At 41.9% G+C, this 22,107-nt stretch overlaps 1 protein-coding gene across 1 annotated transcript; it reads right to left on the minus strand.

Annotated features, from left to right (window-relative positions):
• Positions 1 to 950: 950 nt before the first annotated feature.
• On the minus strand, positions 951 to 7,820 carry LOC109445263 (kallikrein-1). Its single transcript, XM_019727486.2, has 2 exons — positions 7,744 to 7,820; positions 951 to 1,539 (listed from the first exon to the last, which is right to left on the minus strand). Exons 1-2 carry the CDS (start codon positions 7,818 to 7,820, stop codon positions 951 to 953), a joined length of 666 nt encoding a protein of 221 aa, XP_019583045.2.
• Positions 7,821 to 22,107: the final 14,287 nt, after the last annotated feature.

Consider the following 22,107-nt stretch of genomic DNA (forward strand, 5'->3'; position numbering starts at 1 on the left):
TTGTGGGGGAGCTGCTAAGAGGAAGAGGAAAGGTTATTTTGCCACGAGGAAGGCTTGGATTATACAAAGAAATCTCTTCTGATGCAACTGGTGGATCCTGTTTCCAGGAATATGGGGCCCTACCCAGCGTTTATAACGACTGCTCCAGTTTTCCCACCACACCCTCCCCACTGCCACCCCCACCCCTGCTCAGCACACCCTACTCACCCAGACAAACATTTAAACAACCCTGAAATAGTCCTCTTCCCTCTTGTACCCTCAACGATTTTTATTCCTATGGATCCTCAAACAGGTTCCTCTCTACATGATGCTTCCACTCAAACTTCTGAACCACACTGGAACCCAGCCACTCAGTACCTTCTCTCACTTCTCTTTTAGGCATTACTTGTTTTATAAATTATCTGTGGTGCGATGGTAAACTTTTTCCACAAAGAATCCAGTGGTCTTCTTGCCTCCTCTATTGACTATTTTCTCAGGCTGCCATCTCTTTTGCTGGTTGGAAGGGACCTTAAAAAGTTACCTCCCCCAAAAGATGTGAGGCACTAAGCTGAGCATAATGGAGGCAGTTGTGGGCATGCTAGGGAGATGAGGTGGGGTGACGGGAAGAAGCAATTCTTCCGCGTCCTACAAGGACCAGAGAGCAGAGAAGAGCAGAGAAGTTCAGGATGAAGAAAACAGACAGGCTTTGCCGTTCTCTGCCAATCAAGTTTACATTATTGTGGGCTTATACTTTCATTTGAGATGTTATAAATGCCAGCAATTTAAACATATTCATTTCACAATGTCCTCCAGAAGCCAGAGTGGCTTTTGGATTATTGGCTATTTTGGCTTACCTATATCTTTTTAATATGAGGGACATGTTAGTATTCAAGTCCTCATCGAGGCTGTTTTTTTGTTTGTGTGGTTTTTGTTTTGATGCAAATTTGATGCATATTTAGTTTTACTGGGGGTCAGGGACAAGGGTTGGCTGCCATGGTCTCCTTGATCCAGTCCAGGAAGGACAGAAGTTTGGTAAAGACGCTGGGCATATGGGTTCGGCCACACGGGGTGTGTCCCCAAGATGTGACTCCTTGAAACACACCACAGATCAGTGGGCCCCCTGAGTCACCCACACAGGTGTCCTTGCCACCCTGCAAGTGTCCAGCACACAGCATGACGTCTGTCCCCTTCTGGGGGTGAGCATTGGCACACACATCGTTGGTCAGGAGCTTGAGGTCCACACCCTGGAGCTCATCTGGGGACTCAACTACAAGTGGGTCTAGTTTGATGTTGCCACAGCCAAAGGCATAACAGGTGCTCCCCAGGCGGGGGTCCTGGGTGGGCAGGCCCAGGACCTTCACAGTGTCTGTTATGTGGGCGGGCCCTGCCAGGTGGAGCAGCAAGAGGTCGTAGCTGTAGTCGTCTTCTGGATAGGTGGTGTGGTTCTTCAGGAGGCTCAAGTTGAATTGAATGTGTGAGAAGCTCTTACTGACCTGGGCGAACTGTGCTGTGTCTTCATTCTCAAACCGGTTATGGCGACCCAGCCAGAGCTGGTAATTACTGGGGAGAGAGAGGGGACCAAGGGAATGAGGAGAGAGGAGGGGAAAAGGAGAAGGGGCAGGGCAGCATGGAGGTGGGTCCCAAAGGAGAGAAAGAGAAACAAGGAAAAAACTGAGCACAAAAGGTTCAGAATCATGGAGAAATAGAGACAGTGAGAAAGCAAAAGAATGATGACAGTGGAAAAGGCAAATCCAGAGACAAAGAGAAAGGCAGTGAAAAAGAGAGAGTTTAAAAAGATACAGGAAATGAGAAAGGTAGAGGGGAGAACAGAAAGATGGAGCAGAAAGGAGGCAGGATGAGGAGGAGAAAAGACAGAGAAAACAGACAAATCAAGGCTGTTTTGAATATAAATAACAGCCCTGAGCCGCTCAAGGAGAAAGGGGGGAATTTCTCACAGGAAACAAGGATGTTTCAGGAAGATAGGAATGTCCATGAGGGCCTAGAACTAGAAAGGGCGAAGCCATTAGTGACCAAGGCAGCCATCTTTTCAGTCTCTGGGGGTGGGGGCTGCTCCTCTCTGTTCTCTTTTGTCCTCCTTATTTTACAGAGGTATAGTCACCCTAAATTGTCTGAGTTTTCAGGTTCTCTGAATCACAATTCTAACTTCCCAGGAGAGAGAATTTGGCTGAGCTTGGGCAGGTATCCATTCCTGGTCCAATCAGCTGTGGCTGAGGTAGGAGGTGGGTGGTAGTGTGCAAACATGGCTGCCAGGTGCAGTATCTGAGGGAAGGGGCAGTTCTCAAAGAGAGGAGATCGCTGTGAGCTGGACAGATATCCCAGATGTGTCTACTATAGCTTTGCATATTTTATGTGTAACCTATGCATCCTTTTTCCTTTCTCTCTTAATATCTATAGTCATCATTTGTCCAGCTAGTTTCTCCTCCATGTTGAAAGTTCCTGGAGACCAGGGACATGGCCTACACAGTTCTATAAACCAGCAGGTTGCCTCATACAGTGTCCTGCATCTTATGAGGGTTGCAATAGAGAATATAAGCAGGATATACAACACCTTCTCAAACTAGTGCTTCACCAAGATTAGACACATTTTGTTCTGTTCTAAGACTTAGACTCAATAGAATTTTAAGAGACTTGTGCTTAACAGAATGAGACTTATTGTTCCTAATCCAAAGGCAAAATACTATTAAGAGGGTTATTTAGTTGATTTAATAAAATTAAAGAGGATTCCTTTGATATTAACCTAGTGGGAAAGGGGCAGCTATTAGTAGAAAATACTTTTCAAGATACCTTCTGGTGGTGAGATTCGTGGACCCCCCATAAGAACTTACAGGAATTTAATTCTTGGAGAAATTAAGAGACATGATCTGGAGGCAGTTGGTGGCAGAGCTGAGACATCAATGAGTTCTCCAGCTCAGATCCGCCGCTCCAGCCTTTATTCTGCCCCTGGTGAGCTGGTGGTGCAGATATGACTGCTGTATGGTGTTCCTGGAAGAGACAATGTCTTCATAGGCAAGAAAATAACTTTTGGGATTGCTGATCCTTGCAAATTGTGTGACCTTTCCAATTCCACACAACCAGCAAGCAATCAGAGTGCCATTTTTAGAAAACAGGACAAATTATTTCAGCTTTTCTTACTAGGTTGTTTTGTGCTCAGTGCTAACGATGTGATATCACTAAAGTCTACAGAAATTATTTGACCTTTAAATATTTATTCCCTAAAAGCCCTTAAAAGAGCAAGGTACTGGAGAAATGTGCTAAGTTCCACATATCTGAGAATAAACTGGCAAAGTTGTTAGTCCCTATTTTTTTTTTCGTCATTGAGTGGTCAGCTTACAAGATGTTTCGTCTTTAAAAGTTGGTTTTGAATTCTAGTTTTTTTAATTGTAGGCTTGGCATATTGACCTCGTTGGAGAGAATGAATATTTATCAGTTCAGTGGAAGGCAAATTTAGATTCATTTAGACCTCGGTCAGATCACATCCCTTGAAGCATAACTATATATAGCAAAGGCTGACATCAAACGCTTCATTGATAAGGCAGGTGTCTCTCCTGTCCCAAACACCACTCTGTAAGCCCCTAGCACACTAGCCTTGGGGAATGACAGTTCTCACTCCTTGTGTTACCCAGCTCACCTACAGGACCCCAGTGGTGTTTGCCGCACTGTCATAATGAAGACACCTGCCCCCGCCTGTCCCCCTGGCATGCGGGAAGCCACAGATAGGCTTCAAAGCAGCAAGCGGCCGCAGAGGAGCGTCACTGGAATGTTGTCATCAGCTCTTGGTGTTGTGTGCTCTGTCCATCCTTGGCCCCTCTGGCCTAGGCGTGGGTCCTTCACACTAATTCTCATGTTTGGCACCATTGATAAAAGCCAGAGGCGCTGCTGTCTTCATTCAGGCAATTTTAAAAGCATGTTAAGAGTGATACAGGCTGTTGTTGCTGACAGCAGACAGTGAGAGAGGGTTTGACGAGTGTGTGTGGGGCTGACATTGGGGGTATTAGAGTAAGAAGGTCATGCAGCCTGTGAGCTCAGGCAGCAGAATGGAAAGATGAAGCAGAGAGGGCACAGTGGGCCTCCCTGAGCATGTCTCCATCTCTTTCCACCCGATCAGCAGCATCTCGAAGAGGAGGGGAAGGGGCTGAAATGTCATCAAGGCCAATGACCCCTTCCCCTTGCTGGGTCTTATCAGTTTCATTCCTGTGATGGAATACTTCTGGGACACACCATTTCTGTCTCTGCAGATGATAGCTAGAAAGTTCTAGTAACTGGAAGTAACGTACATGTCCAAGAGAAGGGCAGTAGTTCAATGTGGAATGATATATAATAAATATTACCTAGCTGCTAAAGATAATATTTTCAAAGAATTTCAAAATGTTATGGAAAGATACTCAAAATATTAAGTAAGAAAAATAGGAAACAAAACTATTTAGAGTACACATGTGAAAACTCATATGTGAGCATATGGTTGTATATACATTATGTATATTTGCATGAAAAAGACAAAGACAATCTACTGGTAGTTGATTTACAGACAATTTTGCTGTGGTAGACACTACTGGAGGCTACTAAAACACCATTCCCTTCTCTCTTGCTGCTGCCCACTAGAGAGGCTGGAAAAGCTAGATACTCCATTTCCAGTCTCTCTTACAGGTAGAGTTGGCCATGTAATCCAGTCTGACCAATGAGGTATATGAGGAAATCTGAGAAATTATTTCCTTTTCTGACAAAAGCATAGCACGGTTAAGGAAAAGGCCCTCCTCTTTGCTACATTGGCTGCCCCCTCATCATCACCCTCCTCCCTTGCTTTGATGCTGATTTGTGTTTTTAGAGCTTTGGCAGCCATCTTGTGACCATGAGGCAAAAGATAGGAAGATGAAACCAACACTCTGAGGAGGGTGGAGAAGAACACAGGAAAAGCCTGAGGTCTTCACCACAGGCTACCTCTATAAAATAATGCAAAGAATTTTGTTGTTGAAGCCATTATTAGTCAGGTTTTCTGTTACTTACAGTCCTAATGGATACATTTATTTTCTTCATTATACATTATTCCAGTTTCTCCCTGAAGTAGCTTCCCACCGTCCTAATTTCACTCTTCAGAGCCATACATCACAAGCCCAACTCCTTTCTCATGTGGAAAATTTTTAGATGCTTGTAGAGAAGTCTCACCTCTCCAGCTAAACAGCATTGTTCCTGCCTTATGTGGTTTGGGGATCCCTGGTCACTCATTCTCTGTAGGCACTCCAGTTGGCATCCTTCCTAGTGTCCAGTGAGCAGACCTGAAGTTGACATGCCAAGGGTCTAATCAGGAAGAATGAAACTGATTGCCTGTTTCCTCCTTTGCACATTTTCTTTTGTTTGTTTGTTTGTTTTTGTTGTTTTGTTTTTGTTTTTTACTAGAACAGGTTCAGATCCCATTGCTTTGGGGGATTTTCCCCTGAATCAACCCCCTGACCCTTTTCCATGTGTTTTGTACAGACAGTTTGTTTTATTTTATTTTGTTTTATTTTATTTTTAATCCCAAGAGCAGGACATTCCCTTCATCCTTATTAAGTTTCCTCTTATTAAATTCAGTCTGGCATTCTAGCTTGTTGAGACTTTTGTGGATTCTAATTATGTATTTGCTGTTCCTTTCAGCTTCCTGTCCTCTACAAATTTGATAAGCATGCCTCCTGTGTCTTCATTTCAACTCCTTGATAACAAGTGTAACCCAGATGTCAGTTGACGTCACCCTGTCCTGTGAAATCTAAATAAAATTAGCTCAAGTCCCCTATCACACATCCTGTGGGAAGTCAGACGCCCTCCCCCAAGATCTTTGCAAACTCCCAGGGCTATAGAGGTCACTAGTGTGTCCACATGCCTCCTTCTGTTGGCCTTGGGCTCATGAACATCCCACCTTATGGCTGCTCTCTCCTCTCAGGTTCATGCGGACTAGGCCCTTTCCCTGGTTGCTTTAAAGAAACAAGATATTTAGGGATATGGCAGATTTTGCTCAAGACTTGAAGAAATGGTTGGTGTGTGTTTGGTTGGGGCGTGGTGGTCATGGTTACAGAATAAGTGCTCAAATAGATTTGATAGGTCTCCTCATTCTGTTTTTCTTTTTTTTCTGCTTGGTGATTGGCCTTCTCTTTCTTTCTTTCTTTCTTTCTTTCTTTCTTTCTTTCTTTCTTTCTTTCTTTCTTTCTTTCTATTTATTTACTTATTTATTTATTAGTTTCAGGTGTACAAAACAGTGTAATAGAAGTCCCACAGTAGCACCACTACTGGGACTTTCTTCCTGGCCTCCTTTCCCTATGCGCTCTTCAAAATGACTACCCAGAGATCCTGGGATTTCCCATTAACAGCCTTGGTTCTGGCCAGGGATGGTAGAGGAGAGTGGGGGATGGAGAAACTAAAGGTTAGACCCTGGGCAAATTTGTGAGGAGTTAAAGTGCATTGAATATTCCCATCTTTCCTTTTTAATTTAAAATTTGATAATATATTTTATTTAACCCCAAATAACCAAAATATTATTTTACCATGTATCATGTTCCCCCCAAATTCATGTTGAAACCCTAACACCCTCATTCAACTCATTTTAATGTAATGTCATCTCTGTAAAAAACTTATCCCTAAATACAGGCACATTGTAAGGTAGTGGGGTTAGGACTCCAACATATCTTTTTTGTGGGCACACAATTCAATTCATAACACCTCCTTGTTTTGTTTTTTTTAAAAGATTTTATTGGGGAAGGGGAACAGGATTTTATTGGGGAACAGTGTGTACTTCCAGGACTTTTTTTTTTTTTCCCAAGTCAAGTTGTTGTCCTTTCAATCTTAGTTGTGGAGGGTGCCGTTCAGCTTCAAGTTGTTGTCCTTTCAGTCTTAGTTGTGGAGGGCGCAGCTCGGCTCCAGGTCCAGTTGCCATTGCTAGTTGCCGGGGGCGCAGCCCACCATCCCTTGTGGGAGTCGAACTGGCAACTTTGTGGTTGAGAGGACAGGCTCCAACCAACTGAGCCATCCATGAGCTCAGCTGCAGCTCAGCTCAAGGTGCCGTGTTCAATCTTAGTTTCAGGGAGCAGAGCCCACCATCCCTTGTGGGACTCGAGGAATTGAACTGGCAACCTTGTGGCTGAGAGCCCACTGGCCCATGTGGGAATCGAACTGACAGCTTTCGGAGTTAGGAGCATGGGGCTCTAACAGCCTGAGCCACGGGGCCAGCCCCATAACACCTCCTTTTGGGTTTCACCTTTTGGGTCCCTGGATTTTACCTGGCATCAATGAGTCATTTTATTCTAAATTCTACTAAATCTAAGTTTAGTTGCCTTATTTCGAAAATGGGAACAAGTATATTTGTTTTATAGTGTTGTAAATGATAAATGTGATAAAATATGGAACATGCTATACAATATGAGCTGGTGTTATTACTTCCCACCATCAACTCTGCTCTCCATGTACTCTGATCAAGGAATGGAACAATGCCACCTGGTCCCTAAAATCTGTCTCTAGCAGTAAAATAGCCAAAGATAGGCAGTATGACATAAATCTGAGGAAAAAAAAATTGGAATTTTTCAAAAGGAACTTTACCAAGGAACAAAAAAATAAACACAAACAAAATTCAAAATCATAGAAACAGTTGCATGTATAGAATACCTATAATGATTTTAATATAGGAAGGATGACCCTAGACTGGCTTGGCTGAGGTATGGTTTACAAAGTGACACAGACCAGTCCTTTTCCTCTCCCTCAATCTTAGCTGCCTCACCACCTTACCCACCATAGCGGGAGTCCTTGTCTGGTGCTGATGGCCCAAGATAAGCACAGTTCTCCAATCCTGCCATTCGATTCATGGTCCCACTGAAGGGACTCATCTTAGTGTCTCAGCGTGGCTCATCCTCACTTCCTCCTCTGGACTTGGGCAAATCCTGTAGAAGTCTCATGGTCCAGCACATGGGGGTTTCAACAGAGCCTACTCTGCGTGGACCTTCTCTGTCTAGGATATTTTCTTGGGTGAATGAGGAAAGTAAAATCTAATTTTTTTAGCCACTGGTAAGTCTTAGCTTACCAGTTTTGTTGAGAACATACTTTCATAAGCTCTCTGGAGTGGGGAGACAAGCGCATGGTTGAGTATGAATATGTATTTGTTAGGCTATTTTCTAATGAACATGTTGGGGGAACTTACTGCCATGCTTTTATTTATTTATTGAGATGAAATTCATATAACATAAAATTAACTATTTTAAATGGACAATTCAGTGGCACTTAGTACATCCACAATGTTTTACAGCCACCATCTCTGTCTAGCTCCAAAACATTTCATCACCCCCAAAGGAAACCCTGTACTTATTAAGCAATCACTCCATTGCCTCCTCCCTCCAGCCTCTAGTAACCACCAGTCTTTTTTCTGTCTCTACAAATCTACCTGTTTTGGAAATTTCATAAAAATGGAAGCATAACAATGTTTGTTTTGACATTTTGTATCTGGTTTCTTTCACTTAACATAATGTTTTCAAGATATATCCATGTTATAACATGTATCAGTATTTCATTCTTTTTTATGGCTGAATAATACTTCATTGTATGGATATACCATAATGATTTTATTTTGCTAAGTGAGATAGGCAGAACTGACTTTCTCTGGAGTTTTAGAAGCTGTGTAAGGAAAAAGAGAAAGAAGGGAAAGTGAAATGATGACCCACTGAGGAAAAAATTGAGAAAATTATGGGTGTTTAGAAAAGGCTTTTGTGAAGGTTTCTGTGTGTGGTGTTAGATGAATATCTTTTTTGTCTTCCTGTGAAATCTTCCTTGAATTTGCATCACTAACATTTTGTGACCTTAGATCTATTGTTTTTTTCTGATATGACAAATTCCTAAGTGCAACCTTGAGGTATGATCAGGGCAAGAATTGAGGTTACTGATGCTAGTCCCGCTCATCTGGTTTCTTGGGTTCGATAGCTTTGGGTTAGAACTGACTTTCCTCTGGAATGTGATTAAAGGTTTAGCTTCTCAGTGGGGTGGGTAGAATGGTTCTTCTGCCACAACCTGCATCCGCATCCAGCCTGCTTGAGAGCCAAGCCCTGTTTTGTCATATCAAGATATAATTTGGCTGCTAAAAAAAAAAAAAAAAAAAAAAAAGACCATGAAATAAGTCAGCTGATCTTTACATTGAATTTTCATTTTAATCCTATGTAATTGGGCCCATTCTCCCCACCCACAGCCTTAATATAAAAGATCAAGGTGGTGGTAAGGGGACATCTGATAAGGCCTTGTATAAAGAAGGGTCTTCTCTAAAAGTCTTGGGTTGCTTTGCCTCCTTCCTTGAGATGGGTAAAAAGAAGAATGCTGACTTTCCTATTTAGAGTAGATCATGGGGAAATTCATTGTAGCACAAAAGCATAAACCTTTGGCCAACATGAAGATTTTCTTAATCTGATTAGGTGCCTGGCATTCAGAATCATTTAGTGCCTATTGTACAAAATGAATAAAAATGTGCTGAACTTCAGCTGCTTAATAGAACAAACACAATTATAATTCACTAGACAAATACATCACAAGAAACAAGGCTATTTCCCTTTGCGGAACCCAGAGACCTGTGATTTGAAGTGCTGAGTCTCGTTCGAATTCTGAAGAACACATAACGACAGATTACAAACAGGTCAGAATCCAGAGAATGGAACACACCCTTTCCCAAATTCCCGCTCTGCTCCGGTGTTTACCACATCTGAAACACACCAGTTTTGACAATGTTTTTATAGGATTGGCTTGAAAGGCAATAACCTTACAGCATTTCACTTTTACTATCAAAACTATTCCATCTAGAATATATAAAAAGGCAAGGGAAACTGCATTCAACCCTACTTCCCCAGCCCTAATTTCCTTCCTTTCTAGTCAGTTAATAGATCCCAAGAGGTTGCTTTAAGACAGTATGTTCAGCGGCTCTCGATTTTGTTCATTCCGTTTGAAATGTTTTCTCGCCTGATCACCTCTCCACAAGAAAAGCACCAGTTAAAATATGGCTACAGCTTTTCCTTAAAAAGAAAGAGGAATGTGGTAGGAGCAAGGGTGGGGCAGAGAGGGGCACATGGGCTTGGAACATAAGTGAAGACACGTGTGGCCCATATGACTTAGAGAGGCTGGGTGGGATCCACCCCACACAATCCAGCCTCTGCCTTTCAGTCCCATCCGCGTCTGCAATGGAGAAGCGACACGGATGCCTGTTGGGAAGCTCCTGAGAATCATCCGTAAAGGGCCATCTTGGACTTGATGTTGACTGAGTATTGATGTTGATTTTCCATAATCACTCTGGAGAACGAACATAGACACGTGAGACCAAGCATATAAGTGGTTTGAGCTTTGAGTACCTGGCTGCTGAAAACGGCTCTCATCAGTCACAAAGTTACCTGGGCAAAGGCACCACGTGCCACTTCAACAGTATGGATTTCACAACCTTGGACAGCCATAGAAACTTGTGGTTTGGACAATTATTGACTACATAGGCTATAAGGACACACAGACGGTCAAACCTATTTGGGCTTTTGCTGTCTTCTTTGGTAAATACAGCATCTGAGGACATTTTCTGCCAGTCTCCCCCTTGCGTGCCCTGCCTCAGCCACACTGGCATCCTTGCTGTTCCTTGATCACACCAGGGAGGTGCCCAACCCCAGGGCTACTTTATACTTGACCCTTTCCCTATGCAGAAGCTCTCTCCCGGGTAGCTACATATTTACCCCATCATCTCTTTAGTTAGGTCTTTGTTCCATCCTTCCCAATGTCTGGGCGACTCCATTGCTCTACTTTATCTTTGACTGACTGACTTGTTTATTTTCTCTCTCTCTTCCTCCCACTGAATGGAGGTTCTCTGAGGGTAAGGAGTTTGATCCTTTACATTCACTGCTATATTCTCATCGCCTAATTGGTACCTGACATATAGCATACACTAAGTAAGTATTCATACAATCACTAGATAAATGAATGAATGTCCTCCTAAAGCCATTTTCCTTGGGAGAATGATATTTCTTCATATCAGCACATTTTAAGGAAGTTATCATCTAGGGCCTGTAATGTGCTTTTGTTAGTTTCATAGCTACCGTAGGCAATCCTTTTTAAACACATTTGTTTTCTGGATGAAAATAACAGAATTATAGGAAATTCATTTAATCATTTAGCAATCCTTCATTGAACACTCACTTTATTATAGATCCTGGGCTAGGTGGTAGAGATTCAAAACTTATTTAAGCCATAATGATTGATTTCAGGAAACTCTAATGGGGAAATAAAAACAAATAAACAAAAGAAAAAACAAATAATATATAAATGTTATAGTGGAGAGTGTGCTATATTGGGGTAAAAGGCTAAGCAGCTGTAACAAATAGACTCAGCAATTCTATGACTTAAAGAAGCAATGAATGTATTGATGGCACATAACAGTGGGAGCAGGTAGACAAGATGCTCTGCTCTACATGGTCACTGAGGCATCCAGGTTCCTTCCATCCTAGAACTTTATCCTTGTTTGCATGGTTGAAGTCGATTCAATTCCTACTTCCCCCAAACCTCCATGGGAGGTGTATTCTCCCCTCCCCTTGAATTTTGACTCTATCATGTGACTTGCTTTGGCTAAGGTTAGAATGTTGGTAGGTGTGGCTCAAGCAGGAAATTGAAATGTGCTTGCATGGCTAGGCTTGCCCTTTTGCACCTGTGCCATGATGATAAGAGTTTCCCCTAGGTAGCTGGGGTCCCCCCAGCCTGGACATCAAAGTGAACACTGTGGGGCAGACCTGAGCTCATCCTCAGCAAGGGGTCAGGCCCTGCCAGACCCACAGCTTGAAATAAAGCCACCTAACCAACTCTCCGAGAGAGCAAATGATTGTTGTTTTAAGCTTGAGCTTTGGATGTTTTATTTCAATAGAGATAGCTCACTGATGCAATGCTCAAAGCTGGGTCATGGTGCATTCGTGTTCCAGACCACATGAAGGGCTAGATCATAGAGGAACAATGCATTAAGGCCCGGAAGGGGCACAAATCACATCAACTCACATTCTCCACATGGTCACATATAGCTGCAAGCTGGGGGTGGAGCTGGGAACGTTAGTTTCTGGCTGGGCTGCCAGATGTTGAGTTACCTCTCTCTTTGTATTAAAGAAAGGGAGAATGGATTTTAGGGGACAGCTAGCAGTATCCACTACACGTAGAGAAAGAACAGTCAGAAGACATTCCCCAGAGAAACTAAATATTGAGCTGAGGTTGGAGGGGGTGAGTAGGAGTTTGACAGATGGAAAAGATAGGGAAAAGTATTCCCGGAAGAAGGAACAGTATAGACTGAAGGGGAAAATGTATGGAAAACCTTGGCTTGATCATGGGGCCGTGAAGAGATGGGTGCAAGTGGAGTATTATAGGTGCTACTGGAAGGAGGGCAGATGTAACTGTAGGCATAGATATTTGGGTAGCTGAGAGAGAGCACATGATTTCTTTGATTTTACTTTCTATCTTGAGAGATCTTTATGATTCTTACATTGTTACAGAAAAAATTAGAACAGAATCACACATTTTACAACTTACAAAAGCTAACTTTGTGTACTTTTTTCATTCAGATATTTTCCCCCTAGGAAATAGGGAGGTAGGCTTGTGTTCCCACCTGGGTGTCCCCATGACTTTGACATAACCCTCACCCCGTGGCTCCAACACACCTTTTTCCAAACCGCCATTTTTCCATGTCAAACTTTCCATCTCTCCTTCTCCAGGTGCTATGTGGGAAGTACACAGATTTTTCTCCCCACCTTCATAGGAGCTCCTTCCATGCAAAAACTTAATGAAGCTGTAAGATTATCCCTAAATGAAAAACAAACAAACAAAAACGGGGCTTTTAATTTTCAACCCCTTAATTCTTGAACAGCAGAAACATATAATAATGCAGACTGTTACATGGGGTTTGTTATATCGGAATCAAGTCCCCAACAGTTGGATGGACTAACGCTTTAGTCCATTATCCAGATACTAGTCCTGTTCCCTTGTAAGTCCATTATAATGGGCTTCCTCTGTTTTAGGCTCTATTTCTGCTTGCTCCCTCTTCCGGGCCTGGCTAGCAAAAGCTGGAGCCCACATTTTATCCGGCTTCCTGATCTTTATTCCTTTTAAGTACTCCCCAGGATGGGAGAGCTTTATACTGTGAAGAAATTTATGTGGTGTCAGCAGATTCCAGCCCCAGATGTCCCAACACTGAAAGAATTCTATCAGGCAGGTGCTGCCATGTGTCTGCTTCACTTAGGGTCTGAGAAATCACAGACATCTTAACATCTGCAACTATCAGAAGGAAGTCCGGATATGATTTTCTCTCAAGATTCCTGAACTCGTCTTCTTAGCCATTTTATAAAACTACCCAACCTTCAGTACACTATGGCAGCTAAATTGAGTAAATGGAGAAAATTGGAACTCCTTATAAGCACATTATTTTCTACATGAGAGCTCATTCTCCCTGTGAGTATGTTTGAAAAGTTTCCCCATGACATAATATGTCTGCAGCTACACAAAAAAGAGAAGATAGAGAAACATCCCTGCCCTCAGTGCTTTCTATAAGTGTTGGAAAAAACTCTTGGAATTGGGCTTTCAGACACCACTGTTGGCTCCCTCTGACAATTCTGGGCAGTACCTGAGGAACCAGAACAAAGTGGAAGGGCTTCTTGGGGCGGGGGTGTGGGGGGTGGTAATGTTGCTGCAATGGGAAAGCAAGGCCTTCTGGGTTCTTGAAATGACGTAGTTGCCCACCAATGTGCTCAGGTAATGAGGAAGGTAGACCAAGGTGGTTCTCTACTCATCACTGATGAACTCTGCAGCAAGTGAGGAGCTGATTAAACAAGGAGAGGCCCTGCCCCAAGTGCGGCTAATCTATAGGCTGGCCTGGCAACAGCATTTATCCAATAGGAATAATGATGGAAATGCACTGGACCAGTCAGAGCCTTTTCCTCTCAGGATTTGAATATAAAATATAGCCGGAGAGTAAGGGCCAAGTAAAGGGAACAAATCTGAAGAAAGTAGAGATGGAGTGAGTGAATGAATCTCTCAACTGCTAGAGTCCTCGAGTAGGAACTAATGAACTCCCAAGACAGAACTGACAAAGAAATAATCCGGTGTCCTGAGCTGTACTGTATGCAGGTCCAGGGTTCTATCTACAAAACAAGACTAGCCAATGGTTGCATACTCCTTGTGTGCCAGGCACTGTTCTGAGCACTACATATATTACCTCATTTTAATCCTCACCATAATCCTGAGGTAATTGCTTTTATCATTCTCTCTTTACAAGGAGGAAACTGAGACACAGAGCAGGATTAGAAATTTGCCTAAAACCACATAGTTGGTAAGTGGTTGGAGGAGGATTTGAGGCTTGCCTTCTAACTCTGGAACCCATGCTTTTCACCATTCCTCAATGCTATCCATCAATCCCTAGAGGCTTTACTTTCATAATTCTTTTTTTAATCACAAAGATGATACATACATGTTTAACAGACAGCATTCTTTGATTGCAAGTAAAGAAACAGATTCTACTAACTTGAACAGAAGTGAATATGTCTAAAGGGAATGAGGCAGCACAGAGGAAACACTGAAGACTCAGGCTTGTACCTCACAGAAACCAGAGAAGCTCAGAGCTCTTGGTATCGGGACCAAATAGACTGTCATGGCGGGCTGAAGGAGTCCCAACACTCTTCTGTTCTTGCAAATCCCAGGGAGAGAGACCACTGGACTAGCTTGAGTCCTGTACCCACTCTTTGACTTGGGAGAGCAGGGCACTCAGTGGATGGTCCCTTCAAGACCATACATATCTGGAGAGCAGAGATATCCCAGAAGGATATTGGGGAGACTTTCCCCTAGGAGGGGATTGGATGCTGAGTAGGCAAAACCAAAACATGTTCACTACAGGATTCATTACAATGAAGAAGCTTAAAATTAAGGACATGAAAATCCCTTGAAATGCCACCATCCAGACGTAATCAACTTGTAATATTTTGGTCAGTGTTTTTCTAGTCTGCTAACTCCCATGTGACATTTTATTAAAATGACCATCACCTCTCTCTCTCTCTCTCTCTCTCTCTCTCTCTCTCTCTCTCTCTCTCTCACTCAAGACTTCACAAATGCTACTGATCTCTCCCAAGTCTTTCCTCATCACTACCTCTAGCTCAGTGTTTCTCCAAAGATCTGTTTGTTTTTTTATTTAAAGTCTGTCTGGTCTAATATTTCAATAAAATACTATAAAGTTAATTACCAGGGAAACTAAACATTTTGAAACAGATCCATAAAGGACATTCCCCAATTTTTTATTATTAGATTCAACAAACATAAAATTATTTTGTCCAGCTGTTATAGAAATTTCTAAATGCTTACTTTCAATTTCTGTACTTACCCAAGGAAGGCTGTTAACAAATAGACTTAGTGGACACTTTGAGTAGCAGTTCTCTAGGTAACTCCAAACCCTTTCCTTTGGTCTCAGCTAAGATATCACTTCCTCCAGGAAGTCTTCTGGACAGTTCTGCAACCCACATCTGGCTGGCTTGTGTCATAAAATTCTGTGTGTCCTTCTGTGATAGCATTCACTAATCAAGCTGTCTTTTAAATGAATCTGTCCTACTGGGTTCAGGATGCTGCTGGTTACCTCTGAATGTATCAACCCCTTGCAAAAGTTCAGAGCTCCAAAGCCACTAGGGCCACCTTCAGCAAGCCAATTGGTCAAGGGAGGTAATTCTTTCTTTCTTTTTTTAAATTAAATGTATTGGGGTGACATTGGTTAGCAAAATTACATAAGTTTCAAGTGTACAGTTCTGTAATACATCATGTATATATTACATTGTGTGCTCACCACACAATTCTCTTTCCATCACCATATATTTGACCCCCTTTACCCACTTCTACCGTCCCCCCTCCACCTTACCCTCTGGTAACCACTAAACTGTTGTCTCTGTCTATGAGTTTTTGTTTCTTTGTTTGTCTTGTTCCTTTGTCGCTTTCAGTTTTATATTCCATTTATGAGTAAAGTTGTATGGTTCTCAACTTTTTCTGCCCAACTTATTTCACTTAGCATAATAATCTCAAGTCCCATCCATGTTGTCACAAATGGCACTATTTCACCTTTTCTTATGGCAGAATAGTATTCCATTGTGTATATATACCACATCTTCTTTATCCAATCATCTATTGAAGGACATATTGGTTGTTTTTATGTCTTGGTCTCCATAAATAAAGCTGCAATGAACATCGGAGTACATATATCTTGACAGGTAAGTGTTTTCAGATTTTTGGAGTAAATACCCAGGAGAAGGATTGCTGGATCATATGGTAATTCTATTCTTAATTTTCTGAGGAACCTCCACACTGCCTTCCATAACAGCTGCACCAGTCTGCATTCCCACCAACAGTGTATGAGGGTTCCTTTTTCTGCACAGCCTCTCCAGCGCTTATTATTATTTGTCTTTTTGATGACAGCCATTCTAACAGGTGTAAGGTAATATCTCATTGTATTTTCGATTTGCATTTCCCTAATAACTAATGAAGTTGAGCATTTTTTTAAAATTTATTTTTTAGATTTATGGGGGTGACAATTGTTAGTAAAATTAGATAGATTTCAGGTGTACAATTCTGTATTACATCATCTATAAATCCCATTGTGTGTTCACCACCCAGAGTAAGGGGGCTGGGGTGTGGGAGATGAGTGTAAGGAGGATTAAATATATGGTGATGGAAGGAGCATTTTTTCATATAGCTGTTGGCCATTTGTATGTCTTCTTGTATGTCTTCTGTTCTGTCTTTGCCCATTTTTGATTGGATTGTCTTTTTGTTGTTGAGTTGTATGAATTCCTTATATATTTTGGATATTAGCCCCTATCAGAGGTGTTGTTTGCAAATATCTTCTCCCATTCGGTTGGTGGTCTCATTGTTTTGTTGATTGTTTCTTTTGCTGTGCAGAAACTTTTTAGTTTGATATAGTCCCGTTTGTTTATTTTAGCTTTTCAAGGGAGGTAATTCTGTGTGGACCTATTTGTGTAAGTGAACAAGAGAAATGCTGTGTGTTATTTAAATTTAAGATGCCATGAATTGTAAGATACGTCCCCAGTTCAGTGATGTGAAACTAAGAACTGTAAGACACATCCAGATTTCAGAAATGGTAAAATGTGGAAATAAACACCGGTGTTTTTGAACTGATGAAATGTGGTTGTTAAAATCTCAACCGTCTGTCTTTTGAGTAATAAAAGTCTCAATTGTCTCCGTGTAGAGAAGAGTTTGTGAAAAGGAAGAATACACACCGTGAAGCATATTTGTGTTTCCGATTGTGAACGTTCCTGCCCAAAAGCGGTTACCTGGCTTCTTGTAATCCTTTGAAGATATTGTCACTGATCTCTCCTCCATTCCTCCATCTTATGTTATGCACTTGTTATTCTTATTTCCTCTTCCTCATCCTATCCCTCAAGTAAGTAAAGTCCTGGGTGGTTGAGTAAGTTACCCAAGACATTGCAGTGAGTGACTCAGTGGCGAATGGAATTTCTGTTCTCCTTACCCGCAGGTAACATTGCCTAGAGCTGTGCTGGGCAGATCGCCCTATGAAGCAACTCAGAACAGGTCGTGTTCTGACTCTTCCCCGCCCTCTCCCCAGCCCCCCATTCATACGGATGACTGATGAATAAGAGCTATGACAGAGGAATCTGTATTGGCTGGTCTGGGAAATAATTTCTTTGAAAAGCTCATAAATTGATCTATAACTATTATCAATGTTCCAGGACTAAATAAGAGCCAGAGCTACAATGGTATATAAACATGACTCCATTTTAATTTGAATGCAGAAGTGTCCAGAAATCTTTTAGTGGCTTCATTTTTATGTATTTTTTTGTTTATCTATGATAACAGATCTTATAGCTTCTGTTATCTACTGGGCATCATTGTGTTGTACCTGGAGTGTATTTCTGTACATTGAAATATCTATTAGCTGGGATGATTTGGAATTTACCCAACTTGATTCAAAATCAAGTTTGGCCAGGGCGTGGGTCATCCATGCATACTGGGAATATTGATATGTAAGTGCTTCATATTAATATTTAGGAAGACAACAAGTGGCAGTAATAATATCAAGCTTTCCAAGTAGACTAGTGATGCCAGAAACAACATTGGAGGTACAGGAGCATGGCGCATTTAGAAAATGGTGGATCCAGAAAATGTGTCAGTTCCTTGATACTAGAAAAACATGTTGCCATAAAAACAATATTAAAGAGACCATCAGAGTCCCAGGCCATCCCACAAACACCAGTGTAGCTGATAATGAAGCCACCCTCTTATTCTGAGAGCACCAACCTGATTTCTGGCAGCTGGGACCCAGAGATCAACAAGAGGAAGAAGGAGAAAGAAGGCATTTGCTGCAGACCTTTCTTTATTTATGTCTTTCATATTCTGGAGCCCCCTCACTAGAAGCAGTACTCTCAAGCTGCTTTCTCAGGATACTCCCCAGGCTTGCTTAGTTTCCCCATGGGTCCCAAGCATCTCAATTAGTTCCCTCTTTTGGGCCCAGAGAAAATTCTCATGCCTTCTTGGCAGCTGGAAAGCAAGCTGGTTGAATTGATTGGCACCAGTTTGTGTGTGACTGATAACTCCTATACTTGTTTATTCTCTATGTCTGCATTTTAAAAAAATCTTCTCCAAACTATGTCCAGTGGCTGGACTTCAGTCATGTAAACAGACAGAAATGAAAAATATTCGTGGGGGTGGGAAGGCAAGGCGAGAATGTGCAGAAGGAGGGCGTTTAAACATCTACCTATAAACACAGCATATAAATGAATAGAAGGAAATGTATATAAATTTCCATTGTGTATCAGTTAAGATTCTTAGGTGTCAAGCAAGAGAAACAAATTAGAACAAACAGAAAAGATGTGTACTTAATGGCTGTAGAGTAACTCACAGAATTAAAAGGGAAGTTGAAGAAGAAGAGTTAGAATGGGCAGGAATTGTGATGTGTGGGTAGGAGCAGAAGGGGTGTTCTAAGCAGCAGAATTTATGGATGCTATCTGCTATCTTACTAGGAGGAATCGACACTCACAGTCATTTGTCATTTTGTTCAAAATTCAGGTTCCTGAGAGAAAGCATCTGAATAGTCTCACTTGTGTCAGAGACCTCTCCTTGGCCGGGGTTGGGCAAGTGCCTTAGCTGATGGTCCCAACCAAGAAGAGAAGGTAGCTCAGTAGGGTAGAATCAGGGTCCTGCATCCGGAAGCGTGACCAATGCTGCTTAGAAGGCTCACTGTCTGCTGCATGTTTTAGGTGCCAACATCCTTGACCAGCAATGCCTGAGAGTGTATCCTTGGGTTCAGTCCCCTACTCTCTATGTTTCACAGCTTCTACCCTTTCTCATTTTAGAACCCATATCTTCCTAAAAGATCCAAATCAGTTCACACAATAGCTCCCACAATAATAGCAGCTCCAACAAAGTGGCTGGGTCAGCTCGTCTTGCCCTTAGGGCCCAGTTCTGAGTATGTACCGATCATTGAAAAGTCCACCACATTCACATAAGCTCAGAGGGATGGGCTAAGTTGGTTTCCAAGTGTAGCACTCTTCATTTTGGTCCTCCAGCCAGTGTTCCAGTTAAAATGAGAAAACCAGGATTAAGTCTAGTGACATTCCTACCGCCCAATAAAAGGAAGTCCTTTGTTTGTGACTGCCAATACTGGCCTCTTAGAATGTGGAGAAACCCTTGCTTTGCTTAAGGTAGCCTTCCTGGTAGGTGACTTTCAGAATTACTTATTTATACAAAGCCTAATTAATGCCCAATGGCAGGAACAATACCACAGATTAATAGTTAACCAGTTGGGAAGGGTAATGAGTTTATGGGGTTTAGTAGCAGATGTGCAGAACAGGCTGACTCAATCTCTGCCTTGTCAACATTGCTGGGGTCTTTTCGTTCCTTAGACTTATGTTCTCCCTTTGCCTTCCCACTTCCACGAAGAACCTGGGAGGAAACATGGAAGATGAAGCCTCAAGCTATGACTTGCTCACCAATAGCGTAACTAAATTCAAGGTTAATATTTACTCAGCCAGGAAATGCTCTAATTAAGACTAGCTCTTTAAATCTTAAAGCCCCACCCTGGAAGGACAGAAAAGAGCTCACCCAAAGGGCTCTGCCCTGGGGGGTGAGTAATCCTTCTCTGCCCTGCACCCAGATGTCTCAGAGATGGGGTGAGGCAGATCTTCCTTCCAAGCTCAAGTAAGAGTGAAACGGTATTGTGGAATGAATTTTCCTGGGGTGTCCAACGGCTTCCAGAATAAATGCTTACGGTATAGATTTCCAATCCCAGATGGTGAAAAGAGAATAGCCAAATACCTGCAGCAAAAAGGAGATTTTCAATCTAGGGAAGCAGTTTAGTATAAGAGTAAGAGCTGAAGTCAGATATCTTGGGGCAAATCCTGGCTCTACCAGTTTCCTGTGTGACCTTTGGGTGATTCAACTTTCTAAGCTTTATTTTCCTCCTGTATAAGTTGCAGTAATAGTATCTACCTCATGGGCTTCTGGAGAGAATTAAGCAAAATAATCCAATAAAGTGCTTAGTACATAATAAGTGCTTAAAGAGTATCTGCTACCATTAATTTGATCATTCATGCAATTATTCATTCAAATAACCTGCCAAGCATCCAAAATGTACCAAATAATGTGTTAGGTAATGGTAATACAGGAAATTGTTCCTTTCCTGAGGAGCTAATAGCCTAGTGAAGAAACAAATGTATAAAATTTTCTTCTATGTTGTGATAATTGCAATAATAAAAGTATGAACTGAAGTCTTATTAATATGCAGAAAGGAAGCTATTTCCATGGAGAATTTCAGGAAGGCTTCGTGGTGACATTTAAACTGGGTATTCAAGGCAGTTTAGGACTTTGTTATGAAGAGAAAAGAGGAAAAGTTATTCCAGAAAGAAGAAACATCATGAACAGGAACACAACAATGAGAAAAAACCCAATGTATTTGGGAAACAACAGAAAATTTGGCTGGAATGCCAAGGTGAAAAGTGGGCATGGTGGATAGCCATGTCAGAGTCAAGGATATCATGGGACACATCAAGGCATTTAGACTTTATTTTGCATGATCAGATTTCCATTTAGGAAGGTCATTCATAGTAATATCAGAGGTAGGTAAGTAAAGAAGAGATTAGAATCAAGAAGCACATACAGAAGAGTATGGCCACACTCCAGGCAAGAGAAAAAATAGGGCCCAACTCAGGGCCACGGCAAATAATAGGAAAGGTGAGGAGGGCAGAGATACTTAGATAGAACACTCTTGTCCAACATCCTCATAGTAATACTGTGAGCAAATCACTTCTCCTTCTACTGTACTTGATGACTTCTATCCAAAATTTGTGTTAAGAAAGGGGGTGTGAAAAAATATCTGGAAAGTATTGAGTATTTCAGAAGAATATTTGTAATGATTCTTATGGTTCATAAATATTTATACCCATATAACCAAGAATCTGTTAGGCAAATCTCCCAACTACCTCCCACACATGAATTTGTCACTTAAATTTGATCTTCCCTTATTTATCCTTTCCTTCCTCCCTCCCTCCCTCCCTCCCTCCCTCCTTCCTTTCCTTCCAAGTGATTTTAACTAGAGGGACTTTTTTGGCCTATTCCAATCTCTATTAGTTGTGACTCTCGGTTGCAAGTGACAGAAATCAACTAGCATAATTAAGGAGGAGGAGGAGGAGGAAGAGCAGTAGTAGTAGCAGCAGCAACAGCAGTAATGGTGCTGGGGAAGAAGTTAATTCGCTTATGTAACCGGGAACTGAGGAGTCCAGGGGTTGACCCATCCCAGCTAGATCTCGGGAGTCAAACACTGATGCCGTGAATCAATTCTTGTTTCCAGAGGGACGGACTGCTCTAATTTGGCAGACCTGGTTCATAAACCCACTTCTGTGGTCAAGAGGACTGGATCAGTTACAGAAAGAAGGATGTACATGATGTTTTTAGACCCAGAGAAAAATATATGACCACGGTCCACTACGTGAAAGAATTGGTCAGTGAGAATTATAGTCTTTTATGCTCTTTGATCCACAATCAAGGATATTTTCAGGCTACAGGTACTGTAAAATCAGATACTGTAAAGAAAAACAAAAATCGGATACTGTAAAGAAA

The sequence above is a fragment of the Rhinolophus sinicus genome, linkage group LG01 (assembly GCF_036562045.2).
Source record: "Rhinolophus sinicus isolate RSC01 linkage group LG01, ASM3656204v1, whole genome shotgun sequence".
Taxonomy (NCBI): domain Eukaryota; kingdom Metazoa; phylum Chordata; class Mammalia; order Chiroptera; family Rhinolophidae; genus Rhinolophus; species Rhinolophus sinicus.

What these genes read in the sequence shown, in the direction of transcription:
- LOC109445263 (XM_019727486.2), bottom strand. Translation starts at nt 7,820, where the DNA reads ATGAATCGAATGGCAGGATTGGAGAACTGTGCTTATCTTGGGCCATCA. An exon ending in AAGGACTCCCGCTATGGTGG is followed by an intron (nt 1,540 to 7,743) that starts GTAAGGTGGTGA and finishes CTCTCTCCCCAG; the next exon opens with TAATTACCAGCTCTGGCTGG.